At 54.3% G+C, this 19,909-nt stretch overlaps 3 protein-coding genes across 7 annotated transcripts in view; 1 reads left to right on the forward strand and 2 right to left on the reverse strand.

The window, feature by feature from the left end:
* Nucleotides 1-871, reverse strand: part of ZMAT5 (zinc finger, matrin-type 5) — a 19,151-nt gene extending 18,280 nt beyond the window's left edge. Inside the window, exon 1 of one of the 3 annotated variants that reach the window (XM_014542516.1) lies at nt 776-871. The gene's annotated coding sequence lies outside the window, so the exon portion shown is untranslated. The remainder of the gene's footprint in view (nt 1-775) is intronic. The other 2 variants (XM_005869739.2, XM_014542515.1) reach the window with 2 other exon arrangements.
* A 295-nt stretch (nt 872-1,166) lies between these two features.
* LOC102256499 (cytochrome b-c1 complex subunit 9) lies at nt 1,167-3,744 on the forward strand. Its single transcript, XM_005869740.2, has 2 exons — nt 1,167-1,369; nt 3,491-3,744. Exons 1-2 carry the CDS (start codon nt 1,220-1,222, stop codon nt 3,527-3,529), a joined length of 189 nt encoding a protein of 62 aa, XP_005869802.1. The 5' UTR covers nt 1,167-1,219; the 3' UTR covers nt 3,530-3,744.
* An 8,431-nt stretch (nt 3,745-12,175) lies between these two features.
* Nucleotides 12,176-19,909, reverse strand: part of ASCC2 (activating signal cointegrator 1 complex subunit 2) — a 30,936-nt gene continuing 23,202 nt past the window's right edge. For all 3 annotated transcript variants that reach the window (XM_014542505.1, XM_014542508.1, XM_014542507.1), the window contains 5 exons: nt 17,459-17,552; nt 17,092-17,222; nt 16,450-16,549; nt 15,563-15,642; nt 12,176-15,017 (listed from right to left, as the gene is read on the reverse strand). In XM_014542505.1, the coding sequence (XP_014397991.1) occupies nt 14,846-15,017; nt 15,563-15,642; nt 16,450-16,549; nt 17,092-17,222; nt 17,459-17,552 (577 nt within the window). In that variant the 3' untranslated portion in view covers nt 12,176-14,845. The remainder of the gene's footprint in view (nt 15,018-15,562; nt 15,643-16,449; nt 16,550-17,091; nt 17,223-17,458; nt 17,553-19,909) is intronic.

Below are 19,909 nucleotides of genomic sequence, written 5' to 3' on the forward strand. Positions count from 1 at the left end.
AAGCAGAATGAGTGCTCCATGACAGCGACTTGTTCACTGGGGAGTCCCCAGCGCCCGGCCCAGAGAAGGCGCTCGGAGAACCGGAGAACCGTTGTTGCCCTGGTCGGGTGGCTCAGTTGGTTGGAGCGTGGTCCTGAGCACGAAAAGGCTGAGGGTTCGATCCCCAGTCAGGGCACATACTTAGGTGACGAATTCGATCCCCCGGGTCGGTACGGAAGGCAACCGATCGATTAGATGTTTCTCTCTCATTAGATGTGTCTCTCTCTTCCCCTTCCCCCTCTCTTCTAAAAATCAATTAAAACACAAACACACACAACATCCTCCGGAGAGGATGAAAATAAGTAAGTAAATAAATAATAAAATGAACGAATGAATGAAGTATCTGTTGACGGCTCGAGCACCCCAAAGCCCCTGTTCTTTCTATTCCCAGGTAGGAATGATGGTGTCAGCCCTCCTGCCTTGAGGCCAAGGTTCTCGGATGCGAAGCACAGAGATGCGGGAAATGGGAAGAATCGCCCTTTTCCCTGGAGTCGGGCGGATGGGTTCAGCCCCCAGGACCGGACTTTTTGCCAAACTTGAAACTGACCGAGGAATCAGGGAATAGAGATGAACCGGGGACCCAGACGTCCAGGCCCCTCGCTCTTCTCTCTACTTCCTAACCCGTTAAACGGAGCGGCCCGCCGGGAGGAGCGCGGACTTGGAAAGAAGAGCCCAAGTCCTCCCGTGAGGAACGGGAGACTAAAACGCAACCCTCGATGTCCCGCAAAGAAGGTACCTGGTTCGGCCGGGCCCGACGGCCCAGCGCTCCTCCTCCTCCGCGCTTGCGTTGCGAACTGCTTGCTGGGATTCGTAGTCCTTCCTTAGGTACCAGTTCTCCCTTCCCAGAAACCTTTGCGAATTAAAGCTGCAACACCATGAGGGTAGGTGGGGGGAGCGCGAGAGCTTCTGGGTGTTGTAGTTAGCAATATTCAATCAGCAAGAAATGATTGAGGAGTAAACTTGTGTAATAAATATTACCAAACAGTTTGGGCTGCTGTGATCTGAACCTTATAAGACTTTTGTCCCTCGTCAGCCATCCGTTACCTCCGTGATTCAAAACGACGAGTACGGAGATTTAGAGGGACTACATGTCCCATAAAGCACTGCACGTCGGAGGCCTTTGGAGAGCAAGGTCGGCCGCGGCGCAGGCGCGGTGTCGCGACTTCGGCGGTGGGGAAACATGGCGGCTCCGACGCTAAGTGGGAGGCTGTACTCCCTGCTCTTCCGCAGAACCTCCACCTTCGCCCTAACCATCGCCGTGGGTGCCCTGTTCTTCGAGCGTGCCTTCGACCAAGGCGCGGACGCGATCTACGAAAACATCAACCAGGGGGTGAGGGCCTAGGCCATCCATCCATGACCTTGGGCCCACCTGAGAGTGTCAGTGGGAATGGAGGTGGGACGGGGAGCAGTGCACCTTGACAAGGAAGAGGGGTGAACCCTGCGCGTCTTCTGTCTGCAGACTGCCGTCTGCCCTTTCTGCCGGGGGTGAATCCTAAACCGTCAAACGAGGTCAATAGATTCCACTTTGCAGGGCGTTTAAATATTGCGATCTCCCACTTTTCCACTTGCAGACTGAAGCCTAGGGAGAGCAAAGGACGTCCTAGGGCTGCAGCACCAGGAAGTCAGGGCTGGGGCTGAACCCCCTGTCTCCGCGGAGGGTTTCGAGGGCAGATTGGAGCGGTGGACGATGGCGAAAAGGACATCTGTCCCCTTAGACCTCGCGGCTGCCTTTTCCGATGGCGCCTTCGGTTCGCAGGGCTTCCCGCGCAAGCGGCGCGGCTTTTATTATGGTTCCGAGTCGGGGCTGTGAAGTCGGAGCCCTGCGTGGGAATACAGGGCCTCGGTTGTTAATAGCTGTGACGTTAAGTTGGGCAAGTTTCTTAGCATCTCTGAGCTTCACTTCTACCTGTGACATAGGTCATAGTAACGACCTCGGATTTACTGTGAATATTATTCGAGATACAGGCAAGATGCCACCGTGCCTGCCAGGTGGTGCCACTCAGAAAAGAACATTTGTATTCCCGGGTTGGGGGTTCGATCCCTGATCCCGGGTGGGGGAGGCAACCTACCAATGTTTCTCTCTCTCTTCCCCTTCTCCCTCCCTTCTGTGCGTGGGGGAGGCAACCTACCAATGTTTCTCTCTCTCTCTTCCCCTCCTCCCTCCCCTCCCTCTCTCCACCTCCCTTCCTCTGTCTCTTATAAACCAATAAAAACGTCCTCAGATAAGGATTAAAAAAGAAAGAAAATAACATGCTACATTCCTCAGGAGAAATTGGAAGCATGAGGTGGGGAATCAGGCAGGCGCTGGGCTGGGTGCTGTGCAGACTGTATATCATTAAATCGTGGCTCATACTAGGAAATGTCTTGTGCAGATAGCCCCTCCCTTCCTCTGTATCTAAAAAACCAATAAAAACGTCCTCAGATAAGGATTAAAAAAGAAAGAAAATAACATGCTACATTCCTCAGGAGAAATTGGAAGCATGAGGTGGGGAATCAGGCAGGCGCTGGGCTGGGTGCTGTGCAGACTGTATATCATTAAATCGTGGCTCATACTAGGAAATGTCTTGTGCAGATAGCCCTGTCCCACCACTCTCTCTTGTTTGTAATGCATAGCTGTCTGACGGTAGCCCAGGCAGGCTCTGTTCACGAACGCTGTGTTGCCTGTGGCCAGGGCAGCTTTCTGCCCCTATAAAGCTCCCACCACAGTTCCATCTCCTGCAAGCAGCTAGCCGTTCCCCGTGTTTGGGAGAGACGTCGAAGTGTATTGTCATAACTTCTGTATTTTTAGGAATGAGAGTCCAGCTAGTCCCTGACCCAGAAAGCACAGGTCTGAAGAAATGAGAATGGCTCAGTGTGAAGTGTTTTGGGGACTCTATGCTTAGGATCCCTTAAGTCATACCTAGAGTTGAAGAAGTGAACCATCTTCCAGGCTCTGTTCCTTAATAATTGTACTTTGAGGCAGATCCCTCAATCTCGGTACCTCAATTTCCTATAAAAGTAATAACATCTTTTCCCACTTAGTTCACATGGTGATTGAGAGCATCAAAGCTTTTTTTTTTTTAAATCCTCACCTGAGGATATGTTTTTATTGATTTTAGAGAGAGAGGAAGGGAGGGAGAGAAACATGGATGTGAAAGAAACATGGATCAGTTGCCTCCCTTCTGGGGATTGAACCTGCCACCTGTGCCCTGATGGGAACTGAACCCATGACCTTTCGGTGTACAAAAGGACGCTCCAACCCACTGAGCCACACCAGCCAGGGCTCAAAGCATTTTATAAACATTAGGAATGTGTGACAAGCCTGGTATTGCTTCCAATTTTCCCGCTGCAACTGTCGAGATGTGGAAAGACTTTCTCTCCAGCTTGTTTTAGGGACCAGGGCAGTGGGAGTATAATTGTAAAATGGGAGAGGGGAAACTTAAAGTTTGTGGCTTTTGTCTTTAAAATGCAGAAGCTGTGGAAACACATCAAGCACAAGTATGAGAACTAGTTCCTCGGAGGCGCCCATCAAGGCCGGATGGACCAGGCCCACCCGCCAGCTGTTTGCCCGGAGCCGGGGCCTCAGCGTGAGAAGATGCTCACAGCACTGTCCACGGACCACGTTTAGCTGTTGTTATGAAATGGCTTCACCTGACAGACTCTTAACTTCTGCTGTGTTTGAAGTATGATTAGAGTCATCAGCAAATAAATGTAAGCTGTCCTTGAGACCTGCTTCCGGATTGGTGCTTTATTATCTCAGCCCGATCGTCACTGGTCAGTTCCTTGGGACCACTTCAGAGTCCTCTGCAAACATCTGAAGGGCAGCTTCCATTATTCTGGGTTTCCCATTAACTTCCAAAGAATTCTGGTTTTCAAAACATGAGCTAGGTCAGCATCATCAGCAAATAAATGTAAGCTGTCCTTGAGACCTGCTTCCGGATTGGTGCTTTATTAACTCAGCCCGATCGTCACTGGTCAGTTCCTTGGGACCACTTCAGAGTCCTCTGCAAACATCTGAAGGGCAGCTTCCATTATTCTGGGTTTCCCATTAACTTCCAAAGAATTCTGGTTTTCAAAACATGAGCTAGGGTTGGGGATGTGACCTGCAACTTTGTCTTCCAAACCGATAATTCCATTCTTAAATCGTGTAGAGGGGAGCTGACTGGCTTGGCCATGGGGAGGCACTATGGCCTCAGCTGGGAAAGAAAAACCCTGGCCTGAGCACTGTGGGGCACCCCAGGCCCCAGAGTCTAGTCTCCATCCCGCCTTGAACTTGCTGTGTGTCTGGGCAAGCTGCCCTGCTTCTCTGGGCCATAACCCATCTGATGATTGAATTAGGCCAGAACTCGAAGCCTCCTGCTAGAGTTCTGCTCTCTAAAGAGTTTGGTTTGTCATGGTACTCAGGTTTGAATCCTTACTCCACCCGTTCTAGTTGTGCAAGGGAAAAGGCTTTTTTTATTTTTTATTTTTATTGATTTCAGAGAGGAAGGGAGAGGGAGAGAAACATCAATATCAATGATGAGAGAGAATCATTGATGGGCTGCCTTCTGCATGCTCCACATTGGGGATGGAGCCCGCAACCCAGGCATGTGCCCTGACCGGGAATCAAACTGTGACCTCCAGGTTCATAGGTCAACGCTCAACCACTCAGCTACGCCGGCTGGGCTGAATGGAATTTTGAATGGAAATTTCAGCCAAGTAAAGATCAAGGGGAAGAGCATTCCAAGAAAAGAGAACAGTCAGTGCGAAGCCCCCGAGTTCAGTGTGAGTTTGGTTTAGCCACTGAACTGAAATGAGGGAGGAAGGAAGAGAGGGGGCCAGATACCGTGTAGCCTTGTCGGCCATGCTAAAGGAGTTCAGGTTTTATTCTAAGAAAGAGAAGCCCTTGGGGAGTTTCTGATCAATAGCTTACATTTGTCAGCTTCTTAATATGAGCCAGGCTTTGTATTATGTGCTTTGCAGTTTCCATGTCACTTAAAGTGAATGATGATCCAATAATCCATATTATTATTACCACTGAGTGGCTCGAGTGAAGTGTAAAGAGCACTGATTTTTAAGAATGGACAGTCCTGGGTGAATTCAAGCACCAGCGCTCCCTGGCTGTGTGAACTCGGGCAAGTTACTTCCCTTCTCTGAGCCAATTTCCTCATCTGTAAAATACCCTCTGTGAGATTGCACAATGGCAGCTACGATTCCTCTGATTTCTGGAGATGTTGTCATCTTAAAGGGGTGTCAAGAGGAGTAAGGATCACTGTGCAGTAAATCTTCCCCCGCTGACTGCTTAATTAACCCAGCCGGGGGCTACCCGGAAGCCTAGGTCCTGCAGGGCTGCCTGCCAAGGTTCGGAACTTCTCAGCTCTGGGTGGAGTCCAAATTGTCCTGGCAGCTCAAAGCAAAAAGGAAAGCCCAGCCCTCAGAACATTCTAGGCTCGTCCCCGGTGGACACAAGGATGCTGCCTATCACAGGCTGGGATCCCTGGGAAACGGACTCTTCAGTGCACCAGAGCTTTATTAAGAAGTGCCCTGGGGGTCAGCGAAGGAAGGGAAGGAAACAGAACTGGCAGAGGGAGAAGGCAGATGCCGGCACAGTCACAGCAGAGGCCTCTGCTGACCCCGATCCCCAGGGAGTTCTGAGAATGAGATGACCTTCCAGAGCTGTCCTGAGCAGGGTGAGAGGGCAGCCCTTTAAAAAAAAAAGTATATATCTATATATATAGATAGATATACATATATATTTGTATTGATTTCAGAGAGGAAGGAGAGAGAGAAACATCAATGAGGAGAGAGAATCATTGATCGGCTGCCTCCTGCACACCCCATACTGAGGATCTGTTGCTGCAACCTGGGCATGTGCCCTGACCGGGAATCGAAAAGTGACCTGGTTCATGGGTCGACACTCAACCACTGAGCTACACTGGCCAGCAAGAGGGCAGCCCTGTACAGTCACGTCAATCACCCACTGAGGCTTCTGCCTAGGAAGGAGGCAGAATGGGGCAGGGCAGTTCTTGGTGTGGCTGACCTCTGACTGGGCTGACAGCTGAGGCCGCTGGCCTATAGCACTTCCAGCATCCCACTCCTGTGGGGGATCCGGGCACCAAATCTGAGCATCCACCACACCTCTCTACATCCTCCTCAGGCCCACGAGAATGGATTTGCAAAATAGAAATAGCTAGATATGCTTTTACTTATTAAACTCAGAAAGTTTTTGTTATTGTAATACCTGGCATGAGCAAAGAGATGTGATCTGGTCATTCTCAAATCCTGCTGGTGGGAAGGCCAACTTGACAGTCAAAAACTTTGACCCAGCCCAGCCAGCGTGGCTCAATGGTTGAGCATCGACCTATGAACCAGGAGGTCATGGTTCAATTCCTGGTCGGGGCACAGGCCCCGGGTTGCAGGTTCCATTCTCAATGTGAGGCATGCAGGAGCCAGCCAGCCAAACGATTCTCTCTCATCATTGATGTTTCTATCTCTCTTTCCCTCTCCCTTCCTCTCTGAAATATCAAGAAAAATATATTTTTAGAAAAACTTTGACCCAGCCGTTCTATTTTTTCAAAATTTACCCTGGGAAAATAATCATGGGTGTGGATGAACATTTAGCCAGCAGGCTGGCTGCTCATTGTAGTTGAGTAGCAAATAACGAGGAACAACCTAGGTGCGCACTACAGGGCACTGGTACAAGAGAATACTATTAAGGCCTTCAAAAGGATGAGGATGAGAAATGGGAGAAATGTTCACAGTGTCTTACTAACTGAAACAGTGGTGATAACAGCGCGTGTCTGGTAAGATCCCTTTTGTGTGTGTGGAAAACCAATGTGTGTATTCCTTTTTCTGAAATAATGCTCGAAGGATAAGAACTAAAACCCCAACCGTAATTATGTCCAGATGGTAGGATTATGGTGGTTTTCTTCATCTCTGCCTTGTGTGAACGACACTGAGTGTATGACTGCTTTTGGAATAAGGAGAGGGGGGAAGCAATGTAAGTGATAAAAAGAAATAGATTCCATCCTGTAACTCAGCCAGCCCTTCCAATTCGAAGGGACAAGGACTGTCCTACAAATGAGTCTGGAGTCTTCCAAGGAAAGAAGAGAAATCAATGAATTTAAAATGTCTGAGCAGCCCTAGCCGGTTTGGCTCGGTTTGATTCCGGTCAAGGGCACATGCCCTGGTTGCAGGCTCCATCCCCAGTGTGGGGTGTGCAGGAGGCAGCCGATCCGTGATTCCCTCTCATCATTAATGTTTCTATCTCTCCCTTCCTCTCTGAAATCAATAAAAATATATTTAAAAGAATAAAAAATAAAATGTCTGAGCAACGTGTAAAGTTGGAGGGAATACCAATTCTTCAGGCAAGATGGAAGTCATGGCAGCTGCTCGAGTGTCAGTGAGGGATGGCCACTGTGTACCAGGGGCAGGCACAGCCCCCACGGAGACACACACACACACACACACACACACACACACACACGCCTGCCCTCTCCTCACCCAAGGCCCGGCCTGGGCTGGGTGCTGTTAACATGCCCATGTCCCTGGATCTTCATGCCGAGGTGGGCGCCAATCTCCACCCCATTTTACAAGTGGAAGTGAGGCTCAGAGGTTAGCGCCCCGCCCAGGGTGACAGCTAGTGCGAGTGGAGCGGGACAGCTGGCTCAAGGCTACACGCGTGTGCACTGCTCCACACCCTGTAAAAACCATTTTTCTCTTTTCATTGGGGCCTTGGCCTGAGAGGCTGGGATTTACGCACCGACTGAATGTCAAGGGCAGACTCCAGCCGGCCTCAAGGACGAGACGATGATGAAATGCAGAGGAAGTGCTGGCGAGGAGCCGTCCTGCTGCACAGCCCCTTCCTCAGTGGCTCTGGGCCCTTCCTCTTCCCTGCGTCCTTGGAAGGCTGCCAGATCAATGCCCCAACACCGTCAATGGCTCCCCACTACCTGCAGGATCAAGTTCACATTCCTTAGCCTGACGTTTAAGATCCAGGCTACTTCTAACTTCACTTCAGAAACCTTCCAGCTAGGGTTGCTGCTGTGGGTGCCTTTGCCCACCCATCACGTGCCGAGGCGTGGACTGTGGACACGGAACATGTCTGTGTTTGAACTCTAGCTGTGCTATTCTCCAACCGGGTGGGTTGCTTCCTCTCTGGGAGCCTTGGTTTCCCGATGTGGTAAACGGGGCAATAATAATAATAATAATAATAATTCACAGACAATAGCTGAGATAATGCTTGTGGCATGTTTAGCACAGGCTTAATGAGCCAGTGTCACCTGCAGGGAGTGAACCAACAGGGGCTCCCTGCATGGTCTTCAGGGGCCAGTGCGGAGCTTTGGGGATGGCTGTACAGCGGAATCACCCAGGTGTCCCCCACCCCACCCTGCTGTTTAAAACCATGTTCGCCGACATCCTCCCATCCCTCGAGGCCCACTCACTTTCCTGGGATCCCCTTCGTGTCCCCGGGAAATCTCACTTCAGCATCTGACACTGTTCAGACCCCGGCAGCCACGCGTCATCCACCCGCAGGCAGCCCTTATCTCCGCCCCACACCTGTCGCCATGAAACCGACGCCTCTCCGCTCTGTCTCCCCTCCTGCCTGAGGTCTGAGCAGACTTGTCTCCCTCCCACACAGGTCTCCCCAGGGCTGCGATGCCCTGTGACTCCTTGTCGCCGTGGCTCACTGAGTTTTCCTAATGAAACACCTTCTTCCCATGGGGGCCCCCAAGGGGCAACCCTTCCTCCCACAGGCCCACAGGGGAGACTGGCAGAGCGGAGATTTGGAAAATACGTTCTGCTCGGCTTCCTGCTGTTCTCTCCCCTGTCCCTCTGTCAATGGAGTAACTTGATCATATCAACAGAAGTATGGTGTTTAGAACAAAGAAGGTGACATGCCCTCTTTCCCATTCTTAGTCAACCACATGTGGAGGGAGAACCACTGATTGGCTGCCTCCTGCACGCCCCCTACTGGGGATCGAGTCCACAACCCCGGGCACGTGCCCTTGACTGGAATCGAACCTGGGACCCTTCAGTCCCCCGCAGGCCGACGCTCTGTCCACTGAGCCAGACCAGTCAGCGCAAGGTTCACTGCTTTTAGCATGTCCCCCAAGGCGTGGTCTCACCTGACCTTTACAATCACCTGTGTCCATGAGGCAAGGACTGGGAGAACCATCGTCCCTACTTCTCACACAAAGAAACGGAGGCCCAGAGAGGCCAAGAGACAGACCAAAGGTTACACAGCTTATTGCAGTCCAGGGCCCAGCCCCCAGCCTGCTGGCCCTTCATTGCATGGTCCTGTCACCACCCCAGGCCACCTTTGTGACCAAAGGAGCAACAAAAAGGATGGGCATGTGAGGCCTGCGAATGTGACATGTGAAAGAACGCTAAGTACATCAGACCAGGCGATGAGAGATGGGGTGAGAGTCTGCATGTAAACCCTGCAAGTAAAATCCCTAAATGTCCAGGAATAATTAAATCGGTCCTCACCCCGCTGGGGGCCCCTTTTCTACCAGGCTCTTCTGTGAAAACCACTTTAAGGAGGAGAAAACCATAATTACTGCCTGGGATGACAGCACACTTCAGGGACATGTCAACGTGGGGAGGGTGGGCTCCCGCAGCCAGAACAAGCATGTTCGGTGGCACGATTTCCTATTTGGAAAACGGGAATTAAGTGCCCGTTGCTTTTGGAATTCAGGGCACAGCAAGTGAAGCTTGGCACAGCCTCCCTGGCTGGCAAAGACCCACAGCAGCCCCGTGGATTCGTAAGCAGGGAAAACTCCGTGCCCCCGGGGGAGGAGGGAGTATCCGAAATCCCAGGGCCTGCGACGGGTGGAGGTTTGGAGGTTTACATAGGTTAAGAAATTGTGGGCTAGGTGCCCTTTAAGGATCTCCGAGTTCTGCCAGTCTGTGTAAAATCCTCTGGATGATTATTGATTGTGGGAAGAGAATTTCCAGTCTGATGTGAAGTCAGAGCTTCATGCTCATCCTAAGACACTGCCACCCCCACGGCACCAAGGGCTGGGATGCTCATCTTCAGACCGATGGGTTAACCTCGGTTCAGGCTGCAGAATTGCCACAACCTCAGGCCGCAGCCGAGGCCCTGCTGGCTGCTCCGGCACCTGTAGATTAATATTGATTGATTTGTTGTTCCACTCAGCCACGCGGAGGAGGAATATCCGAAATCCCAGGGCCTGCGACGGGTGGAGGTTTGGAGGTTTACATAGGTTAAGAAATTGTGGGCTAGGTGCCCTTTAAGGATCTCCGAGTTCTGCCAGTCTGTGTAAAATCCTCTGGATGATTATTGATTGTGGGAAGAGAATTTCCAGTCTGATGTGAAGTCAGAGCTTCATGCTCATCCTAAGACACTGCCACCCCCACGGCACCAAGGGCTGGGATGCTCATCTTCAGACCGATGGGTTAACCTCGGTTCAGGCTGCAGAATTGCCACAACCTCAGGCCGCAGCCGAGGCCCTGCTGGCTGCTCCGGCACCTGTAGATTAATATTGATTGATTTGTTGTTCCACTCAGCCACGCATTCACTGATTGATTCTTATATGTGCCCTGACCGGGGATCGGACCTGCAACCTTGGCATATCCGGACGATGCTCCAACCAACTGAGTTACCCAACCAGGGCAGCACCTATAGGTTTAGGGAGACCTGATGCCGCCTGCCCCTCGCTGTCAAGGGTGATCTAGAGAGCTCCCCATGGGCCCTGGCCCCCCACTTCCCTCACTAACTACCCTTTCCCAGCAGGGTCCCCTGGGGTTCCCCAGCTCCTTCTGGCCATCCCCTAAGCATGTTCTGGGGTCCAGCACTCCCTCCTCACTTGAGTCCCCTCTCCCTCCTCTGTGATGTCAAGTTCCTTTCAAGATAGGCTCATTCTCTCGCCTTCTCTTCCTCATTTTCTGTTCTTCCCACTGGCTGCCTCCCCTCTGCTTCGTGGCAAGGCCGAGGCAGAGCCCCCAGGAGCTCCATTGCCTTAGCCTGGTCGATCTTGGCTGCTGCCTGACACTGTGACCACCACCCTCAGCTTCTGGAAAGTCTCTTGGCGCTCAGCCACTTGGGGATCGGACCTGCAACCTTGGCATATCCGGACGATGCTCCAACCAACTGAGTTACCCAACCAGGGCAGCACCTATAGGTTTAGGGAGACCTGATGCCGCCTGCCCCTCGCTCTAAGGGGTGATCTGGGGAGCTCCCCACGGGTCCTGGCCCTCCTCTTCCCCTCACTGGGAACTGCCCTTTCCCAGCGGGGTTCCCTGGGGCTCCCCAGCTCCTCTGGCCATCCCCTAAGCATGTTCTGAGATCCAGCACTCCCTCCTCACCTGAGTCCCCTCTCCCTCCTCTGTGATGTCAAGTTCCTTTCAAGATAGGCTCATTCTCTCGCCTTCTCTTCCTCATTTTCTGTTCTTCCCACTGGCTGCCTCCCCTCTGCTTCGTGGCAAGGCTGGGGCAGAGCCCGGGGAGCTCCCTTGCCTTAGCCTGGTCGATCTTGGCTGCTGCCTGACACTGTGACCACCACCCTCAGCTTCTGGAAAGTGTCTTTGCGCTCAGCCACTTTCTGTTGACCTTGCCTCCTCATTTCTTCATTTATTTATTAGGACTTAGCCCAACGGTTACTAATAATTTTTCCAAAAATGTCTTAACTCCCTGAGGGTGGGGACCAGGCCTTTCTCACACGTACACTTGTCCTCCCCTCCCCTGGCCCGCCCAGCCAGTCGGCCGAGCACCCATGCCCAAGCTCTGAGGGCAGGCAGCAAACATTCAAAGCTAATGCTCTGGCCCAGCCTGTGTGGCTCAGTGGTTGAGCGTTGACCTATGAACCAGGAGGTCATGGTTCTATTCCTGGTCAGTGCACATGCCCGGGTTGCGGGCTCAGCCCCCAGTAGGGGGCGTGCAGGAGCAGCCGATAAATGATTCTCTCTCATCATTGATGTTTCGATTTCTCTCTCTCTCTCTCCCTTCCTGTCTGAAATCAATAAAAATATATTTTAAAAAAAGAACGCGGGCTCCAGGAGACAATCCTGGGACTGCATCCCTCCTTAGCCACTTGCTAAACGTGCGACCTTGGGCAGGTTGTCTGCCTTCTCTTAGCCTCAATCTTCTCACCTGTGCCTGAGAAGTAACAAGACAAGGCAAGGAAAGAGCCCAGTGACACTCTGGCCATGCAAGTCCTCAGTAAGTACCTTTATTTTCACTACAATTCATCGTGGTCTCATCATCGTGTTCATTCATGCACATTCCCTTCCAGATGTGGTCTGTATGCAAAATCTTTTTTTTTTTTTACATTTTCACCAGCATGTATTCTGCTTTCAAACTTTAAAAAACATCATTCTTGAATATTTAGTTTCCCATGTGGCTAGCATCGTTTCACTGACATATAAAAGGGGTGTTCCACCCCCACCCCCCGGCATTTTTGGTGGGTTTGTTTTTATTTTTATTCCATCCCTGTTTTATTTACCCCAAGCTCTTGGTGTAACAGGGACAGGCAGGTTCTTGACAACCATTTCCTCCTCCGGCTGCACCTGCTGGCTCAGGGGCCCTCAGAAAGGCTCTGCGCGCAGGCCCTGCCGCTAACTCGCCCTGGGCTCCGGGCAAGTCACTCCCTGTGCTCCCGGCTCCCTTCTATAAACAATGAGCGCTCTGTCCACCCACTCACAGCACAGAAGCGCTGTCCAAACAAACATGCTAACCATCATCGCCACTCACAGACTAGAAACAAACACGAGTCTCTCTCAGAGGCACAAGGTCTTAAAAGCTTCCTGGGAAATGCCTGTCATGGTCATGTTCTCTGCCAGGGAACAGAGAAGGCACTTGAAAATTCTTGCTTCAGAAGCAGAAGTGGTGGGCCCCCAGTGGGCAGGGTTCAGGGACCCCATCCCACTTCACTTAGAGCACTTCTGCCATTGCCCGTCTTAAACCTTGGGGCTGCCTCAGAGGATTTAACAGGCACCAAGTGTAAACCATTCATCTTGGGCCAATGTACCCACTTTGCAGATGAGAAAACTGAGACCCTATGAGGTGAAGGGTGTGCCTGCCAGCACCATTCTGCATGACCCTGAGCTGTTTTCAAAGCATCCCTGAAAAGGGTGCCCTCAAGATCTGGAATGAGAAAGCATGCAGATCCTCCAGGGAGGCTCAATTGGCCTGGCGGGACGTTCTGGAAAATTGGAAAAATCCCTTCTGTCTTCTCAAGGCCCTTAAACCAGGAAGCGGGTGCGGCCTGGACACCACCCTGGTGGTCAGGAGGTGCAGATAGCAGAGTGAAAGTGAGAGGGGCCAAGCGAACAGTAACAGGTACGACGTGTAAAGGCCGGGAGCTCCCTGACCCGCCTCCCTTAGCTCCAGGGACGAGCTGGGCCAGTGACAGAAAAAGAACGGCCCCCGCCCCGGCCCTGGCAAATGCCGGCAGAAGGAAATAGCCCTCCTGCCGCCTGGCGGGGTGGCTGCCCGGGGCCTGATCTCAGCTAATTCGGCAGTGCGAGGGGAGGGCACCACCCACATATCAGCTCTGCGTCTCCAACGCACCCAGAGCCCAGGCGCGACGGGGGAGAATTGCCATCGATTTTCACTCGAGCGGGCTGACCGCACACAACCAATCTGTCAAGGGCCTGTCTGCCCCGCTGCTTCAGAGGCTCATCCTAACCACATGCAAATGAACTGTCCTGGCAACCAGAGTGATCGTCAAGGCCCAGCTGGGCAGGGGCCCTGGCTTCCGCTGCTCGGATCAGCCCAGCGAACGCCCCACTGCTGACCCGCCATTGTGCAGCCACATTCTGAAGGCCCGGGAATCGGGATGACGGCAGCTGCTGCCACGCTGGGAGCCAGTTGGCCATGCCGGGGAGGGGGCTCTGGGGAACCAGGCCCAAGTCCCACTCGCTCCAACAGGGCCTGGCAGTAACGTCCTCACTTGCTTCTTCTGATCTCCGGCCCCTCATTTCTGTAGGATTTATGGTATACGCACAACCAGGAGGCACTGAGTTCTGGTCCTGGCTGTGCGCTGGCCAAGTGTCCTCAGGCCAGCAGAGATGGAGGTGACACCACCCAGGGGGCCTGGGGCCTTACAGAGGCCAGGGGTCCGCCTGCGTGTCCATCCCTGTTCGCCCACGTCCTAGCTATGGCCCAGGCCGGCACCGTCGGCTCAGGGCCTCCCCTTCCTCATCTGTGCTCTGGGGCTGACAACGGGGCCTGCCTCCTCGGGGGCAGGTGGTGGGGACTAAGGGAGAACAGACAGGACTGCAGGGCCTCACACCCCCAGTCCTTTCTTCCACAAGCAGGAGCTGGAGGTTCAGAGAAGGGAGCGATGTTCTCAGGGACACACAGCAAGGCAGAGCGGCATTGAGAGGGGAGCCACGTGAGGCAAACAGGAGAGGCTGATGGGAAGAACCCGGCGACGTTCTGCCCTCCTCAGTGGCTGTCACGGGAGGATGGGACACGGGGACAGCGGGTCACGGGCACGTCGTGGATGATTGCTTAAAAGGGTCAAACGCTTTATTCGCAGGCCTTTTTTGTTTGGAATACACAGGCTTCCTACCGTCCAGAGAAAAGGGAAGCGGTGTCTTGCTGCAAGAGGTTTTGGGCCTCGCCTTGGGGCTCTGTCCCTCCCTTCTGCCTGCTGCTGGCCCAGGGGCTCCTCTGCTGTGGGATAAGGCACTGTGTGTTCTGCAAGAGGGTGCTCACGGCTGGCTGGTGGACAACGAGGCGGCCTTCTCAGGGGCTGCAAAGCTGAGGCTGCTGAGGGGTCGAGTTGAACTTGGGTTTCTGGCGAGGAGGCCTCGAGCTATGGAAACAGCCTGGCGGGCTTGGCACCGCTGCCTCCTCACGGGCCCTGGCGTGGCGGCTTCAGGAGGGAATCATGCCTTTATTTCGTTTGCGGTCGGCCATGGTTCTCCGGTTGTGATTGGCTCGTGTCGACTTGTTCGCTTCCTTCTTCCTGCGTTCCTGGGTTGTCTCACGGTTCTGCCCGTGGCCCCGGGGGCTGCCGGCCACAGCTGCTGAGCTGTCATGTCGGTACCTAAGGGAGGAACGACCCATCCCCAGGAGAACCATCAGCCAGAGGAGCTCCGCTAGGAAGAGCCCCGGCCCTCCTTGAAGATCCCTGGGAAAGGGCGTAGCTTGGGCCAGGCCCCCCATGCCCCCCCTTCCAGCGGGAGGAGAAAAGGAGCCTCGCGGGGGTGGGGCTCGGGGCCCTGGCAGCTCTGCCTGGTGATTTCTCTTCTCTGAGCCTGGCCTGCGGATGGGACCCTGGCTAGGCGGTGAGGAAGGACCAGCTAGTGGGTAGCCCACACTAGGGGAGGAGGAAGGCTTGGGGATGGGCCCCTTTCTCCATCCGGGGCCTGGTGCTGGCGGCCGCCAAAGACCAAGTGCCCTTCTGGGCTCTTTCAGTGTTACAATCTGCCTGACACCAGCCAGCAGGCTGGACACATCGGGCTCTCACACGAGGGGACACACGCCTTGAGCATCTGTCAAGTACTGGGTGTAAGGGTGGGCCGCAGAGCTGGGCCACCTGGACTTCCCGGATGGGCTCCCTCCCACCAGAAACAGCTCCTGAATGCTCACCCCTTCCTGGCGAGAAAGGCCATGCGCCTGGCTTCTGCCTTCTCCCGTAGCACCGCAGGGTCCTGCACAAAATGGTCGGGCTGCGGAGGGGATGGGGAGAAAGAATCACACGTCGTCCCAGATCCCCAAGCTGTGGCGAGACTGCACTGACTGAATCTCGTCGATGCCTCCATGCCAGGAGCCGGGGGAGCCACAGCAGGGCAGGGCCCGGCCCCAGAACGCCGCCTCTGTCCCTTCCCCCAGTTCCCCAAGGGGGAGGCAGCATCAGGGACTGAGGGTCCCGGACGGCATGGTGGGGGGGTGACTATAGCTGGAACCTAACGACAAATGGGAGCGATGGGGGCTGGTGGCCTGGCCCTGGACACATCTGAATTTATCACCCTGGTGGGGGGCCCGAGGGGACCCAGGGACCCTGGGCTGCCCCTCCATTCAACCTGAGCATCACGGCTTTTCACTGTCCTCTATGTTGAGGTTCTAGTTAAGATTTTATTTGAAGAAAATGTTTAGCTGCTAAAAAATAAAATTTTCAAACCCACCAGCCCAGATGGTCTCCCAGGGCCCGTGGGCTCTGAGGCTTCTCTGATTTTAGAAATTGCCATCCTGGGCACGGAGGCAGGCAGCTGCCCTCTCCCGGCCCCCGGCTCCTGGGCCGAGGGAACCCAGTAGCTCAAAGGCCCGGCCTCTGATCCATTCCCTGGGCCCTCCCTGGGCAGCGGAGGCAAGTCCGAAGCCAGCAGCTCTCTGAGCAGACATCTGGGCTTGAAGGTGCCCTCTCCCCCGGCAGTGAGGCGGGGCTGCCTCCAGGCCAACAGGAGGGGGTACAGTGCTCTCCACTGCCCTTTAGAACTGTGCCCTCCTCCCTCATCCGCCACCTGCTGAGGAGGTACCTTGGGGGCCTCGTCTTCAGCTTCCTCCTCCTCCTCGTCATCCTCCTCCTGCCCTTCTGTGGGCACTTTGGTTCTTAGCACTTGAGGGATGGTGAAGGGCCTATGGTTTAGAGAGAAGTTCAAATCAAAGGCAACATTAAACTCAGAGCCTCAGGGCAGAGGGAACGGGGCGGGTGAGGGGCCCGATGGGACAGGCTCGGGAGGCTGGGAAAAACCAAAGTGCTTTTCCCGCCAGCTCTGCTCCAGCCCCCGGATTCTCTGAGGGTCCCAGGGTCTGACATACGGGCTTGGGGGGGACTGAGCGTGGGCCGGGGGCTCTCTAGTTCACTTTTCATCTGTATTGGGTAATCTCCATCTAAACCCACTGGGAAAGGCTTTCTGCAATTGAGAACAGTGTGAAACTACTGCATGAAGTTAAATTAGGGGACCCCACTGAGGGTGGGCTGGACCAACCAGCCAAGGGGTGACTGGCTGGAGAGAGCACTGGACTCGGAGTTTGGGCCCTGGTTCTGCCACTGACGTGCTCATGTGATCAGGGCCTCGGCCTCCCCACGTGTATAAACAAGAGGCTCTGGGAGAGCCCGGGGCCCGAAAGCCACGCTGCCCCCGGAATTCCACCCTCTACCTGCCCCGTGGCCTCACCTGCGGCTGATGAGCTCATCGTCGGAGTCGGCATCGTTGGCGCCCACCTGGTTGCCATCATACGTGTCGTCATACTCATCCTCATAGTCATCGCCGCGGTAGGACAGGCCCTCGCCTGGCTGCAGCGGCACCTGCAGGGGCAGACGCGTGGGTCAGAGGGGCCCAGGGCCGCTGGTCTCCCCAGCCAGCCTGAGCCCCGCAGCCCGGCACCTACCTCCTCCACCACCACATGGTACTGCTCGGAGCCCCGCAGCCTGGCACCTACCTCCTCCACCACCACATGGTACTACTCGGAGCCTCGAAGCCTGGCACCTACCTCCTCCACCACCACACTGTACTGCTCGGAGCCCCGCAGCCCGGCACCTACCTCCTCCACCACCACACTGTACTGCTCGTAGCGCTGCCGCTGCGCCGCCACCTCCCGCTTGTCGTTCAGCAGGCTCCTTGCGTTCTCCTCCTTCCTGGCGTTGAGCGGAAGCAGCAAAGGAGAGAGGAAAGGACCATCAGGCTCCGGAGGCTGTGTCAAGGGTCCAGAGAGACCGTGGGCTCCCTTCTTCACCCTCAGGCCAGAGCAAACGGGGACGACTCCTATCCAGTCCAGGCGGGGTGTGGGGGGGTGGGACTCACCGCTGCTGGTGCCCATGCTTTAGAGGGCATCCCAGGAGCAGCTGTTAGAATATAAAACAGCCTTGACTGGTTTGGCTCAGTGGATAGAGCGCCGGCCTACAGACTCAAAGGTCCCAGGTTCGATTCCAGTCAAGGGCATGTACTTTGTGGGCACATCCCCAGTAGGTTTCTAACTCTCTATCCCTCCCCCTTATCGATGTTTCTAACTCTCTATCCCTCCCCCTTCCTCTCTGTAAAAAATCAATAAAATATACTTTTAAAAAAAAGACTATAAAACACCCTTTAACCAGAAAATTCCCCTTCGGGGCACCCGCCCTAGAGAAACGCTGGCTGTGTGCACCAAGAGGTCTGCCGGGGGATTTTCTGTTTTCAGCATCGTTTGTGAATCGTGAAAATGGAAAGCAACCAATGCCCATCACCAGTGAGATGGCTAAATGACCTGGGCCACATCTCTACCACCGCACGCCGTGCGGCAGCTCTCAAGAATGACGTTAATCTGCTTATGCTGATGGAGAAAGAATTCTGAAGAGGAAAAACCCAGCTACAGAAAATGCATACAGCACGATCCCATCTGTACAAAAGGCTGAAAGCAAGTAAGACTGTCTGTTCCTGAGGGCACGTCTGTACCTGTGTATGTAAACGCACAGAGGGGTAGTGAGCCTCACCCAATGACAGTGGGCACTCCCGGAAGGGTCCGGGGTGTGTGAATCTTTTAAAACAAACATTTAAGAAGGAGCAAGGCCACATGTGGTTTTCCTACTGAGCTCACGGGAGCCCCAGGGGATCTTTGGGGTGTGAGGGTCAGGAGGGGTCCTGACCTCTTCCTTTCACCCCCACTTCACCATGGCGGCCTTCTCATTGGCCTATGTTCAATCTTGCATGTCATATCGCACGGGGAAAAATGCCTGTAAGTTCATTCCTGACGTGTCACAGATGAGGGAGCGCGGGTGCAGGGCAGGGGAGGGACTGCCCGGGAAGGCCATGAGCTACCACAGCCGCAGTGGGGACTCAGGCTTCTTGACTCATAGCTCTGCGAATCTGTCGAAAAACCTGGCTTGTCAGACACGGAGGCCTGTGGAATGCAGTTTTGAGCCCTGCAGGGGAAAATCAATATGAGATGCTAGGCAAGAAAGTCCAGCTTAGCTGTGAAATCAGGCCTCTGGAATGTACCGAGGGTAAGGGGGTGGAAGTGGGAAGAGACACAAAGCCATACGCGGCCTCCATCAAAACCTTCTATTAACTGGCTTTTGACACAAGAGGGGTAGGCGCCTGCGCCTGCGTCTGTGGGGCTGTCTGCTGCGGAGCCTGGGGCAGGTCGGGACTGCAGCCTCCAGCGTAGGACTGGACTTCTCTCAGCAGCTTTTACTAAGGGCCTACTATGTGCCAGGCAGGATACTAGTACTGAGTTGGGGCGAGATTCAGGAAAGAGTAGATATGGGTCTGACTTCATGGAACTCACAGTCTAGTGAGGGTGACGGGCAAATAGACAGCATGAAGTGTGCCGCATGGAAGCCAGCATGCCCTGGGAGTTCAAGTGTGACCTGCCTGTGCTACTTCATTTCTCCTGTGCTCCTGAGGGCAGGGCCAGGGCCCTGAGCCCTCTGCCCTACCCAGATTAGGACAGGTGTCCCCACCAAGCCCCTCACGCCCCACCCCAGCCCCTCTCGCCCTTTATCACTGCGTGCTGCATGGCCTGCCTTTCCCACGGTCTCTGTGCCGTTTTAGGGCGAAGCCTGGGTGCCCTGTTCACGTCGTCTCCCTACTGTTGAGCTCAGGATCCAGCGCTGGTAAATTGCTTAATAAATATTTGCCGAATGAATAAATAATGAGTACACGGACAAAGGCTTTGCCTCTTTGCAAACCTCAGCCCTGGGCTACCCGGCACAATGAGTTCAGTAAACAGCTGCCACCCTAGGAGCGGGGGCGCAGCCCTCCTCGTCTGCCCCTTTACCCACAGCCCAAGCTACAGAGGCTCCTTCTGGCCTGGAACAGTGGCCACTGAAGCAGGAGACCATTTCTGGCCTCGGATCTGGGGCTGTTGCAATGTGTGTGACTAAGCAGATTCCAATTGCTTCCTGTCCAGCCAGCCAGATGACTTTATAGCTGGCCTATGCCCGCTCTCCAGCACTTGGCCAGCCAAGCTCCCAGCGGCCCTGGGGAGGGGAAGTCGCACGGGCGCCTCACTGCAGCA

The sequence above is a fragment of the Myotis brandtii genome, unplaced genomic scaffold, assembly GCF_000412655.1.
Source record: "Myotis brandtii unplaced genomic scaffold, ASM41265v1 scaffold303, whole genome shotgun sequence".
Lineage (NCBI taxonomy): Eukaryota > Metazoa > Chordata > Mammalia > Chiroptera > Vespertilionidae > Myotis > Myotis brandtii.